Below are 23,543 nucleotides of genomic sequence, written 5' to 3'. Positions count from 1 at the left end.
CCTCATCTTTGGTCCTGTGGGCATCTTGAGCTCCATAGCTCAGCTGAGCCTTCCAAACCTGAGTTGGGGTGGGGGATGGTCTCTGCTGCTCCTCCCTCCAGGCCAATGACCAGACCATGTGGGGCCAGAAGGAAGTCCAGCCACTCCTCTTGGTTTCTTTCAGAAAAGTTTGTGTTGGTGTTTTTTAATAGACTTGAATTTTTGGAGAAGTTTAGGTTCATGGTAAAATTGAGGGGGAGGGTACAGAGATTTCCCATATACCCTCACCCTCACACACAGTTCCCCCAACTCTCAGCATCCCCCACCAGAGAGGTACATGTATTACAATCAGTGGACTTACACTGACCATTGTTATCACTCAGTTTACTTTAGGGTTCGATCTTGAGGTTGTACATTCCATGAGTTTGGACAAATATATAATGCCCTGTGTTCACCATTATAGTATCATACAGAATAATTTCACTGTCCTAAAAATCCTCTGTGCTCCACTGCTTCCCCCCAACCACTGGCAACTACTGAGCCTTTTACAGTCTCCACAGTTTTTCTTTCCCAGATGTCATATGGTTGGAATCATACAATATGGAGACTTTTCAGATTGGCTTCTTTCACTTAGCAATATGCATTTAAAGTTCCTCCATGTCTCTTCATAGTTCAATAGATCATTTCTGTTTAGTGCTGAATTAAGATTCCATTGTCTGGATATACCACAGTTTATCCATTCACCTGCTGATGGTCAACTTGGTTGTTTCTAAGTTTTGGTGATTATGAATAGAACTGTAAACATTAATTGGATGGTTCATATTCTTACTGTTGAGTTTTAAGAATTCTTTGCATATTTTGGATAACATTCCTTTATCAGATGTGTCTTTTGCAAATGTTTTCTCCCAGTCTGTGGCTTACCTTCTCATTCTCTTGATACTGTCTTTTACAGAGCAGAAGCCTTTAATTTTAATGAAATCCAGCTTATCCGTTCTTTCTTTCATTTATCATGCCTTTGGGATTGTATTTTAAAAGTCATCACCATACCTAAGGTCACCTAGATTTTCTTCTACCTCCTAGGGGTTTCATAGTTGTGAGTTTTATTTTTAGGTCTGTGATCCATTAATTTTTGTGAAGGGTGTAAGGTCTGTGTCTAGATTTGTTTTTGTGTGTGTCTGGATGTCTAGGTGTTCCAGCACCATTTGTTGAAAACTATCTTTGCTCCATTGTATTGCCTTTGCAAGATCAGTTGTATAATTATGGAGATCTCTTTCTGGCTCTCTATTCTGTTCCGAACATCTGTTTGTCTACTCTTTCACCAGTACACACTGTCTTAATTTTTATACCTTTAGAGTAAGTCTCGAAGTCAGGTAGTCTCAGTCCTCCAGCTTTGCTCTTCTCAATATTGTGCTGGCTCTTCTGGGTCTTTGCCTCTCCATATAAAGTTTGGACTCAGTTTATCAATATCCACAAAATAACTTTATGGGATTTTGATTGAGAATGCCCTGAGAAGAACGGACATCCTAATAACACTGAGACTTCCTACCCATGAACGTGGAATATCTTTCCATTTATTTAGTTCTTTTTTTATTTCTTTCATCAGAGTTTCATAGTTTTACTCATATAGACTTTGTACATATTTTTTTAGTTTCAGACCTAAGTATTTCAGTTTTTTAGGTGCCAGTATAAATATCATCATGTTTTTAATTTCAAATTCCACTTGATCATTGGTGGTATATATGAACATGATTGAGTTTTGTGTATTAGCCTTGTATCCTGCATCCTTGCTATAATCACTTATTAGTTTCGGAAGATTTTTATCAGTTCTTTGTTTTCTACATAGACAATCGTGTCATCTGTGAATAAAGGCAGTTTTATTTCTTCCTTTCCAATCGTTATACCTTTTATTTCTTTTTCTTGTCTTATTGCATTATCTTGTATTTCCAATAAAATATCGAAAAGGGATAGTGAGAGAGGGGATATCTTTGCCATATACTTAAAACTAGGAAGCTTCTAGTTTTCCATCGGTAAGTATGATATTAGTTGTAGATTTATTGTGGATGTTCTTTATTAAGTTGAGGAAGTTCTTCTGTACTTTTTGGTTGCTAAGAGATTTGCTCATGAGTGGGTATTGGATTTTGCCAAATGTGTTTTCTGCATCTATCTATAGGATCATGTGATTCTTCTTCTTAAGCCTGTTGATGTGAAGGATTACATTAATTGATTTTCAAAAACTAATTTTGCATACCTGAGATAAATCCTACTTGTTTATGATTTATATTTCTTTTTATGCATTGTTGGCTTCAATTTGCTGGTATGTTGTTGAGGATTTTTACGTTTATATTCATGGCAGATACTGGGCTGTAGTTGTCTTTTCTTGTAATGTCCCTTCTGTTTTCATTTTCTAGAAGATATTATAGAGAATTGATATAATTTCTAATTTAAATGTTTGGTAAAATTCACCAGTCAACTCATCTGGGCCTGGTACTGTCTGTTTTGGAAAGTTATTAATTATTGACTGCTTTAATAGATATTGACCTTTTACATTATCTATTTCTTTTGTGAGTTTTGGTAGACTGTGTCTTTCAAGAATGGTTTTGCAGTATCCTGATAATTATGAGAAGTTGTGCTTTTATTTTCAATCAGTTCAAAATATTTTAAAATTTCTCTTAGGATTTCTTCTTTTACTCATGTTTTATTTAGCAGTGTGTTATTTAATTTCCAACCATTTGAGGATTTTCCAACCATTTTTCTGTTTTTGATTTCTAATTTAATTCCACTGTGGTCTGAGAGCAGATTTTTTTTTTGTATGATTTATTTTAATTCTTTTAAATTTGTTAAGGTTTGTTTTATGGCTCAGATTGTGGTCTGTCTTAGTAAGTGTCCCGTATGAGCTTAAGAAGTATGTGTATTCTGCTGTCATTGGATGAAGTAGTTGCTAGATATAGTAATTAATTTTATTCAGTTGACTGATGGTGCTCTTGACCTCAACTATGTCTTTACTGATTTTCTGCCTTCTGGATCTCTCCATTTCTGATAGAGGAGTGTTGAAGTCTCTAACCATAACAGTGGATTTATCTATTTCCCCTCGCAGTTCTGTTTTTGCCTCACATATTTTGATGCTCTGCTGTTAGGTGCATGCACACTAAAGATTTAATGTCTTCTTTGAGAATTGACCCCTTTGCTATCCCTGATAACCTTCCTTGCTCTGAAGTCTTCTCTGTCCATATTGATATAGCTACTCCTGCCTCCTTTTTATTAGTGTTAGCACAGTATATCTTTCTCCATGCCTTTAATCTATATTTGTCTTATATTTAAAGTATATTTCTTATGGATTAAATTTAATTGGGTCCTGTTTTTTGATCCACTCTGACAATCTCTTTTAACTGGCATACAGTGGACCTTTGAACAACACAGGTTTGAACTGCGTCGGTCCGCTTATATATGGATTTTTTTTTTACACTACTGTATTTTCCTTATTATTTTCTTAGTAGCATTTTCTTCTCTCTAGCTTTGTTGAAAGAATATAGTATACAGTACATATTACATACAAAGTATGTTTCATCAACTGTTTATATTATCTGTAAGACTTCCAGTTAGCAGAAGGCTATTAGTAGTTAATGGGAGTAGTTTTTAGGGAGCCAAAAGTTATATTTGGATTTTCAACAGTGCAGGGGGTCAACACCCCTAACTGCTATGTTGTTCAAGGGTCAACTGTATTTAGATCATCGACATTCAAAGTGATTATTGATATAGTTGAATTCATAACTATCATTTTTGCTCTTGTTTTCCATTTGATGCCCTTGTTCTTCATTCCTATTTTTATTTTCCGCTTCTTTTCTGCCTTCTGTGTTTTCAGTTGAGTATTTCATACGATTCCATTTTCTCTCCTTTTTTGAGCATATTAGTTACTTTTCTTTTTTTACTGATGTTTGTGGTTGCCCCAGAGTATAATTTACAACAAATCCAAATCCACTTTCAAATAATATTCTAATGCTTCATAGGTAATGTAAGTACATTATAATAACAAAATAATCATAATCTCTCCCTCCCACTCCTTGTATCAGTGCTGTCATTCATTTTGATTACACATAAGCCCACATATTTATATACATATAAGCATACATAATTGGATATATTGTTGCTATTATTTTGAGAAACTTATTTGTGAGATCAGTGAAGAAGAAGGAAGATAAAAGTTTTTATTCCTTCTCCGATAGTCTTTCTTTCTTTATGTAGATCTGAGTTTCTGACTGATTGTTTTCCTTCTCCCTGAAGAGCTTCTTTTAACATTTTTTAGCAAGACAAGTCTACTGTCAGTGAACTCCCTCAATTTTTATTTGTCTAAGGGAAGTCTTTATTTCTCCCTCACTTTTGAAGAATAATTTCATAGGGTACAGAATTCTATGTTGGTGGAGGTTTTTCTCAATATTTTATATATTTCACATCGTCATCTTCTTGTTTGCCTGGTTTCTGGGGTTGAGTCAGATGCAGTTCTTATCTTTGCTCCTCTGTAGGTCAGGTGTAATTTCCTTCTGGCTTCTTTCAAGATTATTTTGCTTTATCTTTGATTTTCTGAAGTTTGTATATGACAGGCTTAGGTGAAGATTGTTATTGTGTTTTGTTTTTGTCCTGCTTGGTATTCTCTGAGCTTCCTGGCTCTGTGGTTTGGTGTCTGACATTAATTTGAGGATATTCTCAGTCATTTTTGTTTCAAATATTTCTTCTATCTCTCTTTGTCTTCTTCATCTGGTGTTTCCATTATACACATTATACCTTATATAGCCCCACAGTTCTTAGATAGTCTGTTTCTTTTCTTTAGTCTTTTTTTCTCTTTGCTTCTGTTTTGGACGTTTCTATTGACCTATCCTCAAACTCAGAGATTATTTCCTCACCAGTGTCATTCTACCAATGGGACCAGCCATGGCATTCTTGTTTTCTGTTACAATGTTGTTGTTTTTAAAGATTTTATTTATTTATTTGACAGAGAGAGAGACACAGTGAGAGAGGGAACACAAGCAAGGGGAGTGAGAGAGGGAGAAGCAGGCTCCCCACAGAGCAGGGAGCCCGATGTGGGGCTCGATCCCAGGACCCTGGGATCATGACCTGAGCCGAAGTCAGACGCTTAACGACTGAGCCACCCCGGTGCCCCTGTTACAATGTTTTTGATCTCTAGAATTTCCTTTTGATTCTTTCTTAGAATTTCCCTCTCTCTGCTTACATTGCCCATTTGTTCTTATATGCTATCTACTTTATTGATGAGAGCCCTTAGTATATTAATCACAGCTGTTTTATTATTTTTATTTTTTAATATTTTTATTTATTTGACAGAGAGAGACACAGTGAGAGAGGGAACACAAGCAGGGGAAGTGGGAGAGGGAGACGCAGGCTCCCCGCAGAGCAGGGAGCCCAATGCGAGGCTCGATCCCACGACCCCGGGATCATGACCTGAGCCAAAAGCAGACGCTTAACCAACTGAGCCACCCAGGTGCCCCCACAGCTGTTTTAAATTCCCGGTCTGAGAGGGGCCTGGGTGGCTCAGTCAGTTGAGCATCTGACTCTTGGTTTCAGCTCAGGTCATGATCTCAGGATTGTAAGATGGAGCCCCACATCAGGCTCTGCACTCGGTGCAGAGTCTGTCTGTCCTCCTCCCTCCCCCTCTGCCCCTCTGCTCACTCTCTTTCTCTTTCTAAAATAAATAAATAAAATCTTTAAAAATAAATAAAAATAAAAATAAAAATAAAAAATAAATTCCCGGTCTGATAATTCCAACATTCCTGCCTTGCTGTGTATTTGCCTTTTAGAATGCCTTTTAACTTTTTCTTGATAGCTGGACATGATGTGCTGAGTAAAAGGAACTGCAGTAAACAGGCCTTTAGTAATGTGGTGGTGAGGGTGTAGGGCAGGGGAAGCATTCTCTAGTCCTATGATTAGATCTCAGTCTTTCCATGAACCTGTGCCTCTGAACTATGACCTTTATAAGTGTTACTCAAGGGGCTTTTTCCTCCTCCCTTAGGTGGGACAGGATGTCTGGAGTGGGCTGGAGTTGCGTATTCTTCTTCCACATGGAAGGCTAGAAGGAGCTGGGTTAGGTATTTCCCTTCTCCCATATGGGAAGCTAAAGAGGCTAGAGTAGGGTATTTTCCTTCCCGCAGGTGAGGTGGGATCTGATAAACCCACAGTAGTTTAGGCTGTGGCAAAATAGTTTCTCCTAAAAGCAGGCCTTGTTAAGAACAGAGTATTCTGGTTTATTTCAAAATGGTTCCTTTTCCCCTCCCCCTGGCAGAAGCATAAGGGAATTTTTTCCCCAGTGTTCACTGTGAGGACCTGGTCAAACTCCTAGAAGCAAAACTGACAAAGGTGTGGGAGGCCCCTATGACTGGCTCTGCCCAGAGTTTGGACTCAGCCTCATTCACCTTGAGACTCCAGCACTTTGCCACTTTCAGTTCCGGTTTCCCTGCCCTGGCCCTGGTTCCCACAGAAGTTGCTGCTGGGGAGTTTCTGCCCAGTGAGCTGTGGTTCACAGTAGCTGCCTGACTGTCTTGTTCATTTGGGGGCAGCAGTGTGCCCTGTAACCTTACTCCACTAACAGACCTGAGAAGAGTTGTTGATTTTTCAGTTTGTTCAGCTTTGCACTTGTTAGGACCGAGCGACTTTGTCTCAGCGCCTTACATGTTAGACTGGAAACCAGAACAGTTGATGTTTTCACTTTTGATGTCCTACACCAACAACTAAATGATGTGGGCAAAAAAAGACTCTCAGGCACGGCTTTTGTTCCTTTGAAATTGGATTTTAGATTTGAAAGGAGCCTTGGAGGTCACCTCGTTCAATGTCCCCATGTTCAGATGAGCATCTCAGTAGGCTCTACTGTGGGCACTTCTCACTTGATAATATTCCCACATTTTAGCAAAGAAGTAGAGCACACCGTATATATGCAACCCATTTGTACTCAGGATCCAGATGAACTTTCTCCAAATAAACGGGTTAAATTCTCTTATGGTCCGTGTTCTGTTTCCTAGGAGGAAATAATAGTTATGGAAATATTTATCCATAAACAGTGGTTATGTCTGTATGGTGTTTTGATGGATGCTGTTTTAGTTCTGTGTGATGAGATGATGGGTGATTTTTATTTTTCTCTTTTTGTCTTTCTGTATTTTCCAAATTCTACCAAATGAACATGTATTACTTTTACAATCAGGAAAAAAAAAAAAAAACACAAGGTAACGTTTTAGGTCACGAACGTTGGAAGTCTCCTCTCCGTGTCTCCTTACAGTCTGCAAGATGAACGTTCACCGGCGCTGTGAGACCAACGTGGCCCCCAACTGTGGGGTGGATGCCAGAGGAATTGCCAAAGTTCTGGCTGACCTAGGTGTCACTCCAGACAAAATCACCAACAGCGGCCAGAGGAGGAAAAAGGTAACTGGCTATTTGGAGGTGTTTCTGGAGCTTTTTGGAGGCCACCATCTCTCATCTCATCTTGAGAGCGCCCCCCCACCCACCCACCCTGGAGTGAGGTTCTAAGCTTCCTGGGTTTAAGACTCAGCTAAAGACATGTGCTAAAAAAGGAAGAAAAAAAAAGTGGTCAGGCAGGTGACATTAAAGTTTCCTTCAGTTCCACAAGTGGGGGAAAAATGAAGCAAGTCTCAAGTGTTCTGTTCCTCAGGGAAACCTAATCTCTGAGATGAGGACTTTGGAATTCCCTCTAGAAAAAGCACACTTCTAGACAAGGAAGTAGGCTTATCTGCATCCAGAACTGGCATGAAAGCAATGTCAGTGTTTGAACTTTGCCCCTGGTGTCACTATAATGAGGATACAGGATGAAGCGCTGGGACCACATTCTTCTCTAGGGAGCAGGCCAAGAAGATTTGTGGTAGTGCCACCCGAGGGGTATTGTTAATACCCCACCACGTGAAACATCTGGGCCTTTCTTTGGAGACCAAAGCCCCCTGGCTCTATCCGTGTGACATTCTGAATGTCAGTAAGAAGAGATCCATTTGCTGAGATGCTATTTTGGTAAGTCAGGGCCCACAGATGTAAATAGAGCTCAAGGCATCCATAGCATTTTGTTTGAAGGTTCTTCTTGGCCTTGGGTTCCAGCCTAGAAAATGTAAACGTCTTCAAAAGAGTAAGTTATGAGAAAATCAGAACCATGTTAACTGGGCAAGAAATCCTGTTCGGGGTAGGGGGCGGACAGTGATCCTCATCACCTAGTATCAGGCATTCTCAAGCACTTACCAGAAAAGCAAGTCTGTCTCAGGGTGCTCTACAATTTTGACTCCTAAATGTTCTCCCTAAATTCTGCCCTGAAATACCTTCTGAAGGGCTCTGTGTTTCCCTTCTCCTTTTAGAAACTGCCCACACCTTTTCCCTGGTGCATCTCAAAAGAGCTCTTTCCCTTGAATGGGGAGGTTTGGATTGTTTCCATCTTCTTAAACCCCTCCCTCTCCAGCTTCCAAATAAGCAAAGCTGTTTTGCAAGGGTTGGGAAAAAAGAATTCTCTTCTCCCTGGTTGGTTAGCTATGAGATTTTGTGCTTCTGGGTGGCTCTTGGCTCTGTAAATCCCAGTAGTGGAAACAGGACTTCAGTTATTGACCCAAGACATTGCAATTGCAAGCAGAATGTCAGCATCCAAGAATGCTAGGCCCCCACCAAAGAGGTGGGTTAAGCAAACACTCTGTCGTGACAATGTTGGACACACACATTTATGAGCTCTAGGGAGAGCCCTTTGTGGGAGATGTGGCTTTTCTCCTTGCTAGAAGTAAATTGAGACAGAATCGTTGTTAATTTTCATGAAACATTTAAGAGAAAATGCAATACACACCTGCCCTCTCCCCCTATTTACACGGGCTGTAATGCCAATAACCAGGCAGCATCTGTCTTTGATTTTGGGGAACCTCGTGGTAAGAAGCCAACATGGAGAAATCTGGGAAGAGACAGTTAAAGACTAGAGGATTCTGATGTCTTTATTGCCGGATTGCTTCTAGTGCAAAAGCTGGAAAAAGCCACGTGAGCAAGTAGTAGCTCAACTTCGTGTGAGAGGAAGGGAGAGAAGTCCCCTTGGTCAGAAGCTAAAAGGGCTTCTTCGCCAGGGTGTCAGGCTTGCTGGAGCACTGCTTGTCTTCACGTTGCCCCTTGCAGGTGGTCCATCGTCCAGAGAGGACATGTGCACACAGCTGGTAGATCGAGAGTAAAATAGAGCAAAACTCCGCATGACCGCTTCGTCCAAACCTTTGACTTTCATGGGAACTTAACACGGGTGTGCCAGCATCTCTGCCAGCAAATAAAGTTCACGGCGGGGGGAGGGAGGGGGGAGTGCTCTATTAAAATTTGCCAACCAATATCGATACATCTAAATATATTTATTGAGCTTCTATGAAAGGTATCATTTTGTGCAAGGTGCCAGGAGCAACACAAAGACTGGCTAGAGTCTTACCTTCCGAGAGCCTGTAGTCCACCTGAGTAGAGAGCCCCACACAGTAGCCACGTGCAGAGGCCATGAACTAGGCCATGAACAGCTGAACAAGACGATGGATAAATGCCCAACAGGTGCTAGAGACAAACACCGAGTTGCTTTGGGTGTGGTAACTTGCGTTGCTTGCATAGGCGAGGGAGGTCTCAATGGAAGGCGGACAGTTGTGCTTGGGTAGAATGAAAACTGAACAAATTGCAGGCTCTCCCTTTAAGTTTTTGTTTTGATTCCAGTTAGTTAACATATAGTGTAATATTAGATCCCGGCGTACAGTGGAGTGACTCAGCACTTGCATACAGGGCCTGGTGCAGTCTCTTGTCTTCCCTTTAACTGTCAAATGAACCTGAGCCTGCTTTCAGAACGTCCATTCAGAGAGTGCTGCTGGGCACCAGGGACTCCTACAGCCCTCGCTCCATAAGTAGAGCGCCTCCGCGCTCCTGACCTCAGGGCAGCCCCCACCCTCCCTTCTCACGCCTCCCCTCTTTGTCGCCCTCTAGCTCCTTGCCGGCGCTGAGTCCCCGCAGCCCACTTCTGGAAGCTCACCATCGGAGGAAGATCGATCCAAGTCAGCACCCACCTCCCCCTGTGACCAGGGTGAGGCCCTCGGATTTGCTTTGTTACCTCTGAGCAATGTCATCGGAAGGACTGAGGAGGTGGCGGCCTCTCCACCCTTGTTCCGCCCTTGTTAGCTGGAACAGGGGTGGCCCTGGAAGAGCTTCGGACACCCTCTCCCTACTGACTCCTTAGCTGCTCTTTCTCTCTGCAAGGCTGTCTTGAGGGACAGGCACTTAAACAGCTGTGTTTGCCTTAAACCCTGTCCAGGCCAGGGTAAGAGAGAAAGAGCAGGTGATGGTGTAGCTCTTTCTTTACCCTGGCCTCTTTCCAGGGTCCCGAATGTAGGAGGGTGCCCCAGGGCCTCTTCCCAGACCTGTCCTCCCATCCACCACGCCCCTCTCAGCTGAGTGCCACTTCCTTTCATCCTGACTCTGATCATCACCCCCGGAAACCTGAGAGCAGGGCAAGAGTTGGGGGAGAGGGGCCACCTCCTGCCATGGCCTGTGGATGGACAGGGACAGGAGCATGGAGCTGGAGAACAGACCGAGAGAAGAGAGGAAGCCAGCTCTAGGCCTGACCGCCTCCTAAAGCTCAGGTTTCCTTCTTCCGCCTAAGAATATGCTTAATGTAGTCAAAGTTTCCGAATTCTGAGGGCATCCCAGAATGCTGAGGGGAGACTAAGACATTTAAAACCTTCCCTTCTGGTGACCAGACATCCCTGGAAAGGGATGTATGCTTCTGCAGAGCAAGAATAATCATCGTTGCATGACAAGCGTGCCTTGATTTTCTGTAGCCTCCTTGTGTTCATTATCTTAATCTTAGGCTCACGCCAACTCTGTGGCGCTCCATCCCTGTCCCCATGTCACAGGCTGGGAAGTGGGAGATCAGGGAGTCGAAAAGTTCTGTCCAATGGTCTGGAACTAAGTCGGCAGTAAGGCTGAGACCATACCCCTCCTGGTTTCGGGACGCTAGTCTCAGAGGGTCATCGCTGTGACCCACTTCGGCTTACCCAGGAGTAAATAAAACAGCTGCAGGGTGATGTGTGCCTATCCTGAGGCCACAGAGTAATTGGTCTGAGTCGCTGTTCTTGCTGCTCTGATTAGCTTTCTGCATCTTTATACTCTGCTTTATTCCGAAAAAGATTTGACACATTCATGAGTAATCCAGTGGTACGCAGGGGCCTCCAAACTGGTAGGTATTACCCTGCAACCTATGTGGATGTTTCCATGTGTCCCTTTTGAGTGCTGAGACCTCCTTTGAGAACTTCAGGGAGACAGCGTTATACAGTACATGCCCCCAGTAAGAGTGAGGTGGAGCGTGGTTTCTAGGCCTGGCTGCCACCTGGTGGGATGTCGTGCCTGTGTTTGTCTCTGGTCAGTACAGCGGTGTGGGCACAGTTGGATGCAAAGACCCTCTTAGCAAGACACGGTATTGCCACAGGACAGAGATGACACACAGTTTCTCTTCCTTCCATTGTGAGAAGACACAGAATGACATTTTCTTCAAGCTTTTGAATCCCTCGACACCCAAGTTCTGTTTTCCAAAATCCGTTTAAGTAGTTTGCCTTGAAAACTGAGACTTCTAGCTGTTTGCTGAGACTAGAAGGTATACTGAGTAAGGAAAAAGTGCTAGGAAATGGCTGAATTGGCAAGGGGAGAGCCTGAGACTCAGGAGCCATCCTCAACCCTCCCCACTCTACCCCAGCAGATCTAAGAAAGATCCAGATTCCTTGAGCAAGCTCTCATGGGCCTCCGTCCTTCTGAAAAGAAGCTGAAGATTTCTTTATGTCAAGCAGCACCTGGTCATCATGCCTCATTCTGATTCCCAAGGGTTGATAGTCTGTGCCCCCCTTCCATCATCCCAGTTTCTGATGAGCATCTCTTAAAATCAGATTATGCTTGGGGTGCCCAGTTCTGCATCGAGAGGTGTGTGTGTCTTGGTGAATGAATAGCTAACAATAAAGCTTGCTCAAACAGGAAAGGTCAAAGGGCCATCCAGTGTTATCACCGCTGGGTAGTTTAGGTCACATGCTCTGCAGGGACACAAGACTGCCCCGTGGTTGTGAAACTGTATTGAGGAATCCCTGCCTTGTCTGAGGTAAATTTGCAACATGTCACTCCCGGACAGCAATCCTTTAGTTAATGAGAAGCCCGTGGCTCATTTTGTTGAATAACCTTGTGAGAGATGGGTATTAGAATAAATGCAATAAGGCCAAGTAGAGTCCTTCAGAGGTTCAAGGCTTCCGGGTCCTAGCTTCTGATACAGTTACATCACGTGATGACAGTTCTCGATTTAACCACTGTTCTAACTTTCAAAGGGAACTCGAAGGGAGCCTGTTGTCTTTGGGACTCCGCAGGGTTCCAGAGAAGGCCAGGATTCCTGCACTACACCTAGAATAACGGAGCAGGCCACAGGCCAGAGGGGGCTTTCAGAGAGAGAGAGAGGGCCGGGTTTCGGCATAATCTGGAAGTGTCAGCCCTGGGGAGCTGTGTCCTCCTCTTCGCATCCTGAGGCCCTGCTGTGCATTAGGTGCCGGTGAAAGCTTGGAGAGCAAAGGGAGGAACGCGTGGAGGGATGCCAGGCTGGCTCTGCTGCTATGAAGAATCCGAAGGCCGGCTGAGACCTCACAGTGGGGTTCGGGGGGCGGGGGGGGTGGTCTGAGTGCTGAGTCCTGATGGGAAGGGATCCTGAGGTATGCACTAATGTGAGGTCTTGTCACCCTTGGCCCTAGAAATAAAAGAACTTGAAAACAACATCCGGAAGGCCTTGTCTTTTGACACCCGCGGGGAGGAGCACCGCGTAGCAGGCGGCGACGGCCAGCAGGCGAGCCCCGGGGAGAACGGCGAAGTGCGGCAGGGCCAGGCCAAGCGCCTGGGTCTGGATGAGTTCACCTTCATCAAGGTGCTGGGCAAAGGCAGCTTTGGCAAGGTCTGTGGTGTGCGTGGGTACAACCGCTGACTTTCTCTGCCCCGTGGCGTTGCCTCATCTGTCCGATCTGGGTAAGATCAGGCTGTGAACATCTCAGCCTGGTCTGGTTGCGTCTTCCTTCCTTGTTCTGTGGAAACGGCCTGCGGCCAAGCAGGTGGGAGCCCAGGATCTGCTGCTCATTCGCTGTGGGACTTCCAGCTAGTCACTTAACTTCTCTGGGACTCAGTTTTTCTCATTTGTCAAATGGGGACACAGGCATCAAGTTGAGGTCGTGGGTGTAAAAAAAAAAAAAAAATAAAATGACACTTGGGAACGTTTAAATTGTTTTATGTGTGTTTGGCATCCCCATTCTCGGCGATAACTAGCTAGCACTGCATTTCTTCCCTCCTTCAGAGATCCATCTGAAGTTCTGGCTGTAATTCATGACAGAGACTTTGAAAATGAACTCTGGAATCTCTGCCCTCTGTGAACTTCGGGCTCTGAGCAAATCTGAGCATGTATTATTTGGAAAGTTAAATGGCATTTAACTGACTTTTCTGGCACTTATTAAGGGCTGTTTATCCTGCACATGTGGCAAGAGAATGAGAATAATCACCTCCTGGCTTGGATCTTGCCCTTGGTGCCGTTCTCCCTGTCCGGCCCCACACTGAGATAAGCAGAGCCTTGCGGGGTGTATGTGCCCCGTGAAGCTTTCGGCGTGATCAGACTCCATTCTGGTGGCACAGTGACTTGGGGGAAATAATCCCTGTTCATTTTAGAAAGAAGATGGAAGGGCAGAGGGCCCAGGATGCTGGCTAACCCTTCAGCTGAGATCCCTGGTCATTTCCTTGTGCTCTGCAAAGATGGGAGTCCCTAGGAGGTGCCTTTCCACACCCTGCTCCTGGGCCTGGCGGCTCCCAAGTCACGTGCCCTCACGTGTCCTGGGCTCTTGAAAGCAGCAGCCTGCAGATCAGCCAGCTTGCTGAGCCACAGAGCCGCTCTGCTGTTCCCTGAAGGGAATGGCTCTGGAAGCCTCCAGGGCGTGGGCCTGCCTCCCAGCCCCTCACCTGTCCCATCTCATCCTGAGATCGCTGTAGCAGGAAGGTAACCCAAGGAGGAGCATACTTAAATGTAGAGGCTGAAGCAATCACATTCTTCAGAGACTGAGTAAATAAGAAGCTGGCCCCAGTGCCCTGGTCCAGGCGTAACTCGGGGATGTGAGCAGGTTTAATTTTGAACAAGAGTCAAGGGAAATGAGCAGGCTCAGAGTTTCCAGGTCTCCTTACCGTGTAGGCAGGATGGGAACTTGGATGACTCTGGAGCATTCAGGTGGTTTTTTAGGAAAAATCACAGCCAGCATTTGAGCTACTTTTAAAGATTTTGCATTACTCGTCAGTGATGAAAGTTCCTCAGCACCCTGAATTCCTTTTTGAAGCTTCTGAGTTACTGAGTTCTTGAGCCCTGGCAGCTCACCCTGGCATACCGGGCTTAGGAGATGGTTGTTTAAAAAGAGAAGGACTTGTCACATTGCAGAGAAATTAGTGCAAAAATATCAAACGATGGGAAAACTTGAAACTCATAGAACTGTGAATCTGCTCTCTGGAGAAGGAATCACATTCCCAGCATTAAGGCTATAGAAGAACCATGAAGGCAAACATGACAGATTTAGCTACATAAGGACAAGTGATCCTGTTTGCTATAGAACAGAAAATCATAAAACAGGCTTAGACAAACCTCTGCAGAAAGCAAAGTGTTAGTATTGTTGTATACCAAACTCATACAGATTCATAAGAAAATAATATAAGACAGTAGATAGAACTAGACAGAGTTATCTTGAGTATCAAACTGACAGTTCACACAAATACAATTTAAGGAAAAATTTTTTAAAAAGTTCCATTGCAAGTTAAAACAGGCTTGATGTTATATTTCACACCTGTTAGATGAGCAAAAACACTTTTTAAGTGAAAACACCCAATGTGGTGGGTACACTGCCATGAAACTGGAGCATCTCTACATTCCTAGTGGCGGATTATTTTGTACATCCTTTTTGAAACTCAAGAAATGTGCAAAATATCTAACCTTATACTCTACTTCTAAGACTTTCTAGCTTAAGGATATGCCCCCCCAAAAGAAACAAAATGACATGTACAAAAATACTCGATCCAATTTATTTCTCTGATATTTAATAATTAGGTTTCACGTAAGTGTGTAATATGAGGTAAATGGTTAAATAAGTTGTAATATGTTTACTTCAGTTGAGTATAAGCAACCCTGATAATGATGGTGACAATGTAGACGATAAATCCTTATTAATGTCAGTTAAAAAAATATTTGTGCAATACTATAATTGCAAGTATGACAAATGTATATGTACGTGTGAATAATTATTTCACAGATGTGTGTTGAACTTCTTTTTTCTTCCCTTAGGTCCTATGCTAGAGATGAAACATAAATAAATGAATTCTAGTAGCTACATTAGGATGGGTAGTTTTTCTAAACATTTTTAAATTTTGTATAGTACTTAAAATGAAAGAAAAAAGAAGTTAGTTTTGAAAGCCTTTGGTATTGACTTGTGTTTTTTCTTTGGATTCCATGTGTGTATAGATTGACGGGAGTGGTTTCGGTTCATTGCAGGTCATGTTGGCAGAGCTGAAAGGCAAAGATGAAGTATATGCTGTGAAGGTCTTAAAGAAGGATGTCATCCTCCAGGATGATGATGTGGACTGCACAATGACAGAGAAGAGGATTTTGGCGCTGGCACGGAAACACCCGTACCTAACCCAACTCTATTGCTGCTTTCAGACCAAGGTATGGCCAAGAAGAAAGTGGTGGGCCGCCATCTTGGGCCGCCATCTTGGGGTAGTGCTGTATGATGGGATGGCATCTTGGTGTCAGATTAAAAAAAAAAAAATCAATTATAGACCCTCTACCTTCTTTTCTCATAGGCCTTGTAAAGTGGAATGGATCTTATCCTTGAGAAGATCAGGGTATATTTGAACAGCATCCTCTCTTTTTTAAGGGCATGGAATTTTCCATTCAAGGTTGTGCTTGTGGAGGGATGAGAGGGCAATAGAACTCTTTGCAGAGGTAGCTGGACAAAGCCAAATGGCTAAACCCAGTGTTTGCTCCTTGGAAAAACCAACAGGCGTGGTTAGTCCTTGCTCTGCTCCTAACTTTCTATCACTAGGCAAATCACTTAAGTTCCCTGTTGCTTTCAGGTCAAATGAAAAGGAGCGAAGGCCGCCCTAACCACCTCTGACTTGTATAATGTCATGGGAGGCAAAGGCTATGGGCAAGTGCTTACAATGCCCTGGCGAAATACAAATAGAAGGTGGCGTTTTAAATTTACCAGGTAGGAGCCTGGGAACCAGAAGGTGGCAGTAAAGAAACGAAAATAATCTGTAACAGCATTATGGAGTCTCACCTATGAGTATCATAACTGATTTTTTTAACTTAGTAAAGAAGAGAAATGCCAACATTCTTCATGAAGCTCATATCTTATTACCCCTCTTTGGAGAAAAAAGAAAGTTAAAGTCTTTGAGGTTGCCCTATGGGTCTGTAGCCCTTAGCTTCTTGAGAAGGCACAGGCAACTTCACCCGAAACTCCTCCCTGTGCCCCTGTGGAGCCCAGACAGTGAAGGGCGCCATCTTGGAGAGACGATCCCTTGCCCCTTGGCATCCTCGCACCTCTACGTCACTGTGATAACATTCTTCCACTTTGAATTCAATAATTACTTGTTTGGTCATTTGGCAAAATTTTATTTTATTATATTTGATTGAATTCTTCCAGTGTGCCAGGTGTGGAGATACAGTGGTAAGCAAGGCCCAGTGTTTGACCTCAGGGACTTTACAGGCTCTTTGGGATACTCTTTCTCAAAGGGTGTTTCTCTGAACTTTCATCACTTGAGAAACTCTAAGCATAAAGGACTCTGTAGCCCATGGTTTGGGAAATTGCCATCTGACCTCCTTTAGACTGTCTCACAACATACACTTGCTTATTGAAGTCCCTGAGGAGAACTGCAATGGGAGAAAAAAATCGTCTTGATTTAATATAGTATTTTCTAATTATTCATTCTCAAGCTCGACCCATAACACTGCCTACTCCACACTGAGAAACCGTGATCTACTGGCATTTTTCCTAACCCTCTGATCTTGGAGAATCTCAGGAGAATAAGAAATACCTTCTGAAAATCTGGAAATCCCTTTTCCGAACAAGTACAGGACCCGTTGGCAATCCTTGTTTTGGACATGTTTTATGGAATGCCTAATATTTGCGGGTCTATGCATGTATGTGCACATATGCAGAGCCCAACATGAGAAAAGAGAATCAATCGTATGGTCAATGTTCTTCTTTTCTCTACTTTTTGCTCCATTGAGAAAATCAGATTTCAGAGGAGTAGAAGTCTTTCGCCCATAAGATACTCAGTTTTGGCCACGACGGACTTGGCATCTGGTCTCTGGAACTCCCTCCCAGTCCACTGGACCTTGCCCTGATACCACACTGACATGCTCTCTTGCCTGACCTAGAACAGTGTCCCCTCTGTGGGGGGAACTTTCCCCCCTTCCCCTACCCCTAACAGGTAGCCATCTCTTACACTATTTGTGGTGGTTTCCGGGGTAGGGATCCACACAGGTGTTTTTTTCTTTGGACACATTACCAAGAGACCCAATGTCCTTGGGGAGCCACAGTGGAGGGTCAGCTTTCCTACACCTCTTGGTGAATGAGTGAGAGAATGAATATCTTCCATGTCAGCAGTGTTCTCCTCTGTATATTGTAGAACATCAAGGTTAAGCTTCCTCATTGTATGGCAGCTTTTGGAGGACAAAATGGTGTTGAGTAACACCATGGATTTCCTTTATGACAGAACAATAACCAAACTGACATGGAGATTAGGATCTGGGTGGCTGGAGAGTGGGGTTGGGGAGAGAAGTGACTTTAGTAGTTCAGAGATTTACCTCACTCTTTTTCTCAGGCCAGTATCAGATAGCCACAGTTACAGGAGCGATTTTGCCCCACCTCTGCCATACCACCATTGTTTGGGAGAACAGTAGCACACCCCACTTTACACAACAGATGTATGTTCACCTAACTTGTCAAAAGGGAATCCTATTTCAACCTCACCGAAGGACCTTAGCTTACTAATGAAAGCAATCTTAGGAAGAATCATTTTCTAAACCCCCAATATCTAGAAAATGTGACTTTTCCTATGACAACCAGTAGTCATGGTTTTAAAAAGTAGCTATTATTCATTCATCTAACTATGAGGTAGGTGCTGGCTCTGGGCTTATCAACAAAAAGTGGAGGGGTTTGCTCCCTAAGCGATGGGGATTTTATACTCCTTCTGTAAGCAAATGGCAGCAAAGAGCATGGTGTGGGGTGTTCAAACCAGGAGACTCAGAGGAGAGGTGCTCTTGGAGTTTGGAGTAGGGTGAGAGCTCAAGCCAGGCTTTGAGGAGGGGAGGATGGGGCCACGGTCGGGGTTGGGAACGGGAGCCAGGCTCAGTCCCCATCGCTCCGTCCTGCTTTAGTTTCACTTTTCCTGAAAAGAAAGGACAATTCCTCTGAGTTACCCTGAACCTGGTTTCAACTAAGACTCTAATACACAGTTAAGGAATGTGAGATCTGATTGCAGTCCTATTAAGATTTCTTTCACTCTTGTTTTATTCTGACACACAAAGCAGCAATAACGTTAAGTTGGGTTTAATTATTTTTAGGTGAGCCTTTGATTTTCAGTGTATAGGAAGAAAGGGCCCCCAAGGAAACACGCTTTGAGAACTTCCTGATGGTTTGCACATAGCTTCAGGCCACGCGCTACACGGGTGGCCTGACAGGACTTAGATGTGTGTGACGTGCAGGTGCCTGTCCGGTGTGGTGACCACTGGGGATGACTGTGTAAATCCATTGGCACCAGTCATGATGTCAAGTCATGAATTAGGTCTGGTCCCCACAGCCTGCTGTGAAGATACGGTTCAAGGGTGATTGATTTGGCCTTTTCTATGCCTGCTGCCTACTTGCCATTGGTTCATGTACTCTGATCGTTCTCCAAGGGATCTGGAAGGAAGAAAAGCAAATGACAATGCCTGAACAACAGCAGGAAGGAGAGGAAGAGTGGAGGGTGTTTGGGAGATGATGAGCAAAATTCCTGCACCTGTGAGATCTGATGATTTGTAGAGAGAAGACGGAAATACAGTCAACCCTAGGCCCACACACGGGTTTGAACTGGTCCCTTACATGCGGGTTATTTTGAAATAGTACAGGACTGTAAACATATCTCCTTTACTTCACAGTTTTCGTAGTGATATTTTCCTTCCTCTCGCTTACTTTATTATAAGAATACAATATATAAAACATGGAACCTACAAAATATGTTAATCGACTATTTATGTTCTCAGTAAGGCTTCTGTTCAACAGTAGACTATTGATAAAGCTTTGGGGGAAGTCAAAAGTTATATGGGGATTTTTGACCATGCGGGAGCTTGGTTCCCCATCTGCCTCATTGTTCAAGGGTATACCGTGCTGTGCTGTTAACGCGCTTCCCTGGACCAGGCACCCTGCTAGGCTCTACAGGTGATGGGCTTAGTCAAAGTCAGGGCTCAGGGGGAGGAGCGACTTCAGGAACTGCCTTTTCAGCCTTCTTCCTCACCCACAGAAATCTAGGGATGGGAGAGCCACTGAGTGATGGGCTTGTTTTTGCTTTTGTTTTTGTTTTCATAGTTAAAGGAAATAAAATTCTCAGGCATTTTTAGATTCTGTGTACGATCCCCCTTGTGAAATCACCGCTTACGACTGGATCCCATAAAATTTGTCTTGAGTCATTTCATCCATGATTTTTTCCCCTTTAAAAATATTAATCTCTACCTCATCACCCCCATCCCCCACCCTTTGGCATTTCCCGCCAGGCCTGGGAAGCTAGCTCCTGGAGGGCTCTGCCTTTCTCAGCTGCCATAAAGGAAACAGAGGGTGAACTCCTAGAGAATCTCCCTTGGCCAGCCTCCCTCGCTGCCCTGGGGGAAATGCAGAATGGAAAAATCCTTAAAAAGCGACTGGAGACATTTTTCAAATGAGTTTTAATAAGCTGTGTGAGTGTGGGGTGAGAACTGTTGAGAAGGAGTGTTGACAATGGTAGGGGAAGAATTACAGTTGCAAGGAACCCTGATGTTTATTTTGATCATTGACTCTGTAGGACAGCAAGCACAAGAGCAGAAAACAAAGTAAAAAATTTGGCCAATGGTAGATTTTTTTTTTTTTTGAGAGAGATGATTCTGTCAGATTAAGTCGAAAAAGAGCCAAGAAACCATTGAATGAAGTATGTCTCCTCCTAGAGCATGCAGTCTGAAGCGGCCGGATGTGGAAGGGGCTGGAGGGGTTTTGATTGGATCTGGTGACTCACAAAAGGAAATTGATAACCGTGAGTTGGTCTCTGGGTCAGGCAGCCACCTGGAAATCAAGAGTCTATCAAATCAAACTAGTTGGGGGGGGGGGGTAAACTCTGTGCTCTTGAGGAGGGATGGTCTGAGGCCTGTGGAGGGCTGGTGAGTATTGAGAGAGAGGGAGAGAGAGATAGCGAGAGAGGGAGAGAGAGAGAGAGAGAGAGAGAGAGAGAGTGTGTGTGTGTGTGTGTGTGTGTGTATGGTAGGATGTGTCTATGTGTGGACCAGCCAGGCATGCCCTAGCCAGTTAGAGGAGATAAGAGTTTCCATAATCAAGCAAGGCTTCACGGAGCAGAAGGATCTGACTCAGGTCTTGAAGCATACCAGGATGCCCTTTGCCTGATGAAACAAAAGGTAATAGAGTTAATTAACATTCACATGCCCCCAGGACAGAGAGGTATGCATGTTGGCTCTTAATCTATGATGCTTCTGCCTCTTTTCCTCTAAGGAAACCTTGCATTTGATAGGGACGGGACAGTTGCTTTTTAAAAATACCTTCACTTCTATTAGCCACTGGACATGTTCCTAAACATCTCGGTGAGGCAAGTATGGTCACTTGTCTTTTTCAGGTGGGAAACTGAGGCTCGGCAAGGTCTTACCACTTGACTGTAATAGAATTCAGATTGGAATGGAGATTCCCCGACAGCCCTTGCTCACACATTATTCTGTCTCCTTCTCTGAGCTCCTTCCTGCTGTTCAGATTCTCTACTTCAGATAGTCTCATCTCTAAACCCCTCTCCCCAGTCTCCATTTGCTGTCACATATTGCTGTCAGAGAAAGGGTCTGAGGATGATAGCCCCGTTTTACTTGGACTCCGTGAGATTGGAATAAAAACAAACAAACAAACAAACAAACAAAAATGCCCCCTAAGCTGGCAAGTGTAGCAGGATCCATCAAACTATTTCTGGAAATGTGTCTGCTTTCTGGAAGTACAAGAGAGAAGGGAGGAGAAACAGGACATGAGCACAGGAATTATGGATCTTTCTCTACTTAATGGGGTAATATCCTGACAAAACCATCGTCCATTGAATATATCCTACGTCGAAAATGCATTGAATACCCCTAACCCACCAAACATGATAACTTAGCCCAGCCAACCTTAAATGTGCTCAGAACGCTCACGTTAGCCTACGGTTGGGCAAAGTCACTTGACACAAAGCCTATTTTACAGTAAACTGGTGAGTATCTCCTGTGACTGACTGAATACTGTACTGAAGTGGGAAAACAGAATGGTTGTATGCATCCAGGTTGGTTGTAAGTGCACAGGTTGTTGGCCCTCACCATCAAGTGTCTGACTTGGAGCTGGGTGGGACTCACTGGCCCAGCTCAAGAGAGTACGCCTATCACTAGCCTGGGAAAAGGGCAAAATCTGAAGTACGGTTTCTACTGAATGTCTATTGCTTTCACATCACTGGAAATTAAAAAGAAAAAAAAGTCCTAAATTGAACCATCGGAAGTCAGTATATTCCGTATATTCAAAATGGGCTGGAGTAGGATGAGGTCCTCACACTTGTCACTCGGCCATCACTTAGTGAGCACCCACTGTGTACCACTCCATGGGTGTCGAGGTGCCGCGCTACCTGCTGAGGGAGCTCATGGTGAACAAGGTAGTTATGTTTCCCGACCTCGCGGAACTTGAAGCCTCACTGGAACATGTTCATTACATCACAGTGTGGAAAGTGCTGGCCTGCATCTCCTGCCCAGAACTCACTGCTTTGTTTTCTTTCAGAAATTGCTGTCCTTGGCTTTTAAAAATATATATATTTTATTATCACAAAGAATATTTGTCAGTTGTAGAAAATTTAGAAAATTCGGTAAAGAAGAGGTCAAGAAAATAAGAATGATTCTAATGACCAGTCACATTTTGACATATTTCGAGTTTAAAAGTACTTATCTGTTTATACATCTGTATTTATAAACTTGGTATCACGCTCTAAACGATGACCAGTTTCACCAGGGGATACAGTGTAACTGTTCCTGCTATCGCTAAATATTCTTCAGTCAAATGATTTCTGAGGTCTCTACCATATGTGAGGGCCTCTTGTAGAAAAACGCTGCGTTTGGGGGTTGCAGGTCACCAGTCCAGGCATCGGCAGAGCTGATGTTATCGATAAGTGAACCAGAAGGCACTGCCCAGGGATGGCTTTTGCCTCTCTGCCACAGAACTGCCTCTCTATGTTTCTCTCTCTCTGTAACATCAACTTGAGTACAAATTGTAAATCATCTATTGGACATCGACACATGGCAGAAGAGATTTACAGTCCTTTGACATTCTATACATATGTATACATGTTCGTCTAGTAAATACTCTTCACCACCAAGGAATATACTTGTGCATTCTCCTAAATTATTTGCATATTATTCTTTTTTCCTTTCTTTAGAGCGGGAGAGAGGGGGTATGGCAGAGGGAGAGCGAGAGAGAGAATCTTAAGCAGGCTCCACACCCAGCACAGAGCCCAAAGCGGGGCTTGATCTCACGATCCCGAGATCATGACCTGAGCTGAAATCCAGAGTCGGACACTTAACTGACTGAGCCACCCAGGTGCCCCTATTTGCATGTTCCTCTAAGCTGTAGGTTTCGAGGTCGGTTTTATGGAGGTGCTGTGCGTGTGTGTGTGTGTGTGTGTGTGTGTGCGCGCGTGCGTGCATGCAAATGGGTCTAGACACACGGACCCTGGGCATGCTGTGGCAAGAGGACCTTCACTCTCCTCCTCCTGCTCCATTGGGAGCAGCTCCACTTTTAACTGCTTCACACAGTAGTATTCCAAGTAAGATATCATTTGAAGAAAGAATTTCACCTAAAAAAAAACAAAACAAAACAAAACAAAAAACCCGCAGTTTAAAACCACTGTAAGTTCCAAGAGTCTGGAGGAAATAGTGATGATTTTTACCCTCCCGTATATAATGCGATGTGTGTAGACAGCAGCTGTGCCTGAAGGCTTCCATTACAGATGTCCTTTCATTGTTAAAACGGGCACATTCCTGAGAGGTAGAGATGGAATTTTTGGAAGCAGATTCTCTCTCGTATTCTCTGCGAGTGCTGTCTCTAAATTGGTTGGATGAGTAACGGAAGTGTTTGGAGAAAACAGTACCGCGAAGCATGTGTATAAAACACTTTGGCTCACTGAAGATGGTTTCCCACCAGAGAGAAGGATTGAGAGAGAGAGAGAGAGAGAGAGAGCGCGATAGAGAGAGGGAAGTA

The 23,543-nt window shown here is 43.7% G+C and overlaps 1 protein-coding gene across 3 annotated transcripts in view; it reads left to right on the top strand.

Annotated features, from left to right (window-relative positions):
* Window positions 1–23,543, top strand: part of PRKCE (protein kinase C epsilon) — a 474,741-nt gene that overhangs the window by 313,134 nt on the left and 138,064 nt on the right. For all 3 annotated transcript variants that reach the window (XR_003609387.2, XM_088026545.1, XM_028103787.2), the window contains 4 exons: window positions 7,253–7,395; window positions 9,946–10,042; window positions 12,735–12,931; window positions 15,545–15,718. Coding sequence is in view for 2 of the 3 variants with exons in the window: in XM_088026545.1 (XP_087882671.1) it covers window positions 7,253–7,395; window positions 9,946–10,042; window positions 12,735–12,931; window positions 15,545–15,718 (611 nt within the window). In the remaining variant the exon portion in view is untranslated. The remainder of the gene's footprint in view (window positions 1–7,252; window positions 7,396–9,945; window positions 10,043–12,734; window positions 12,932–15,544; window positions 15,719–23,543) is intronic.

The sequence above is a fragment of the Eumetopias jubatus genome, unplaced genomic scaffold (assembly GCF_037043125.1).
Source record: "Eumetopias jubatus isolate StellerSeaLion01/CBP00866 unplaced genomic scaffold, mEumJub1_p1.0 scaffold_9, whole genome shotgun sequence".
Taxonomy (NCBI): Eukaryota; Metazoa; Chordata; class Mammalia; order Carnivora; family Otariidae; genus Eumetopias; species Eumetopias jubatus.
Note: the sequence above shows the minus strand (reverse complement) of the source record. Positions and strands in the feature narration are given on the sequence as shown.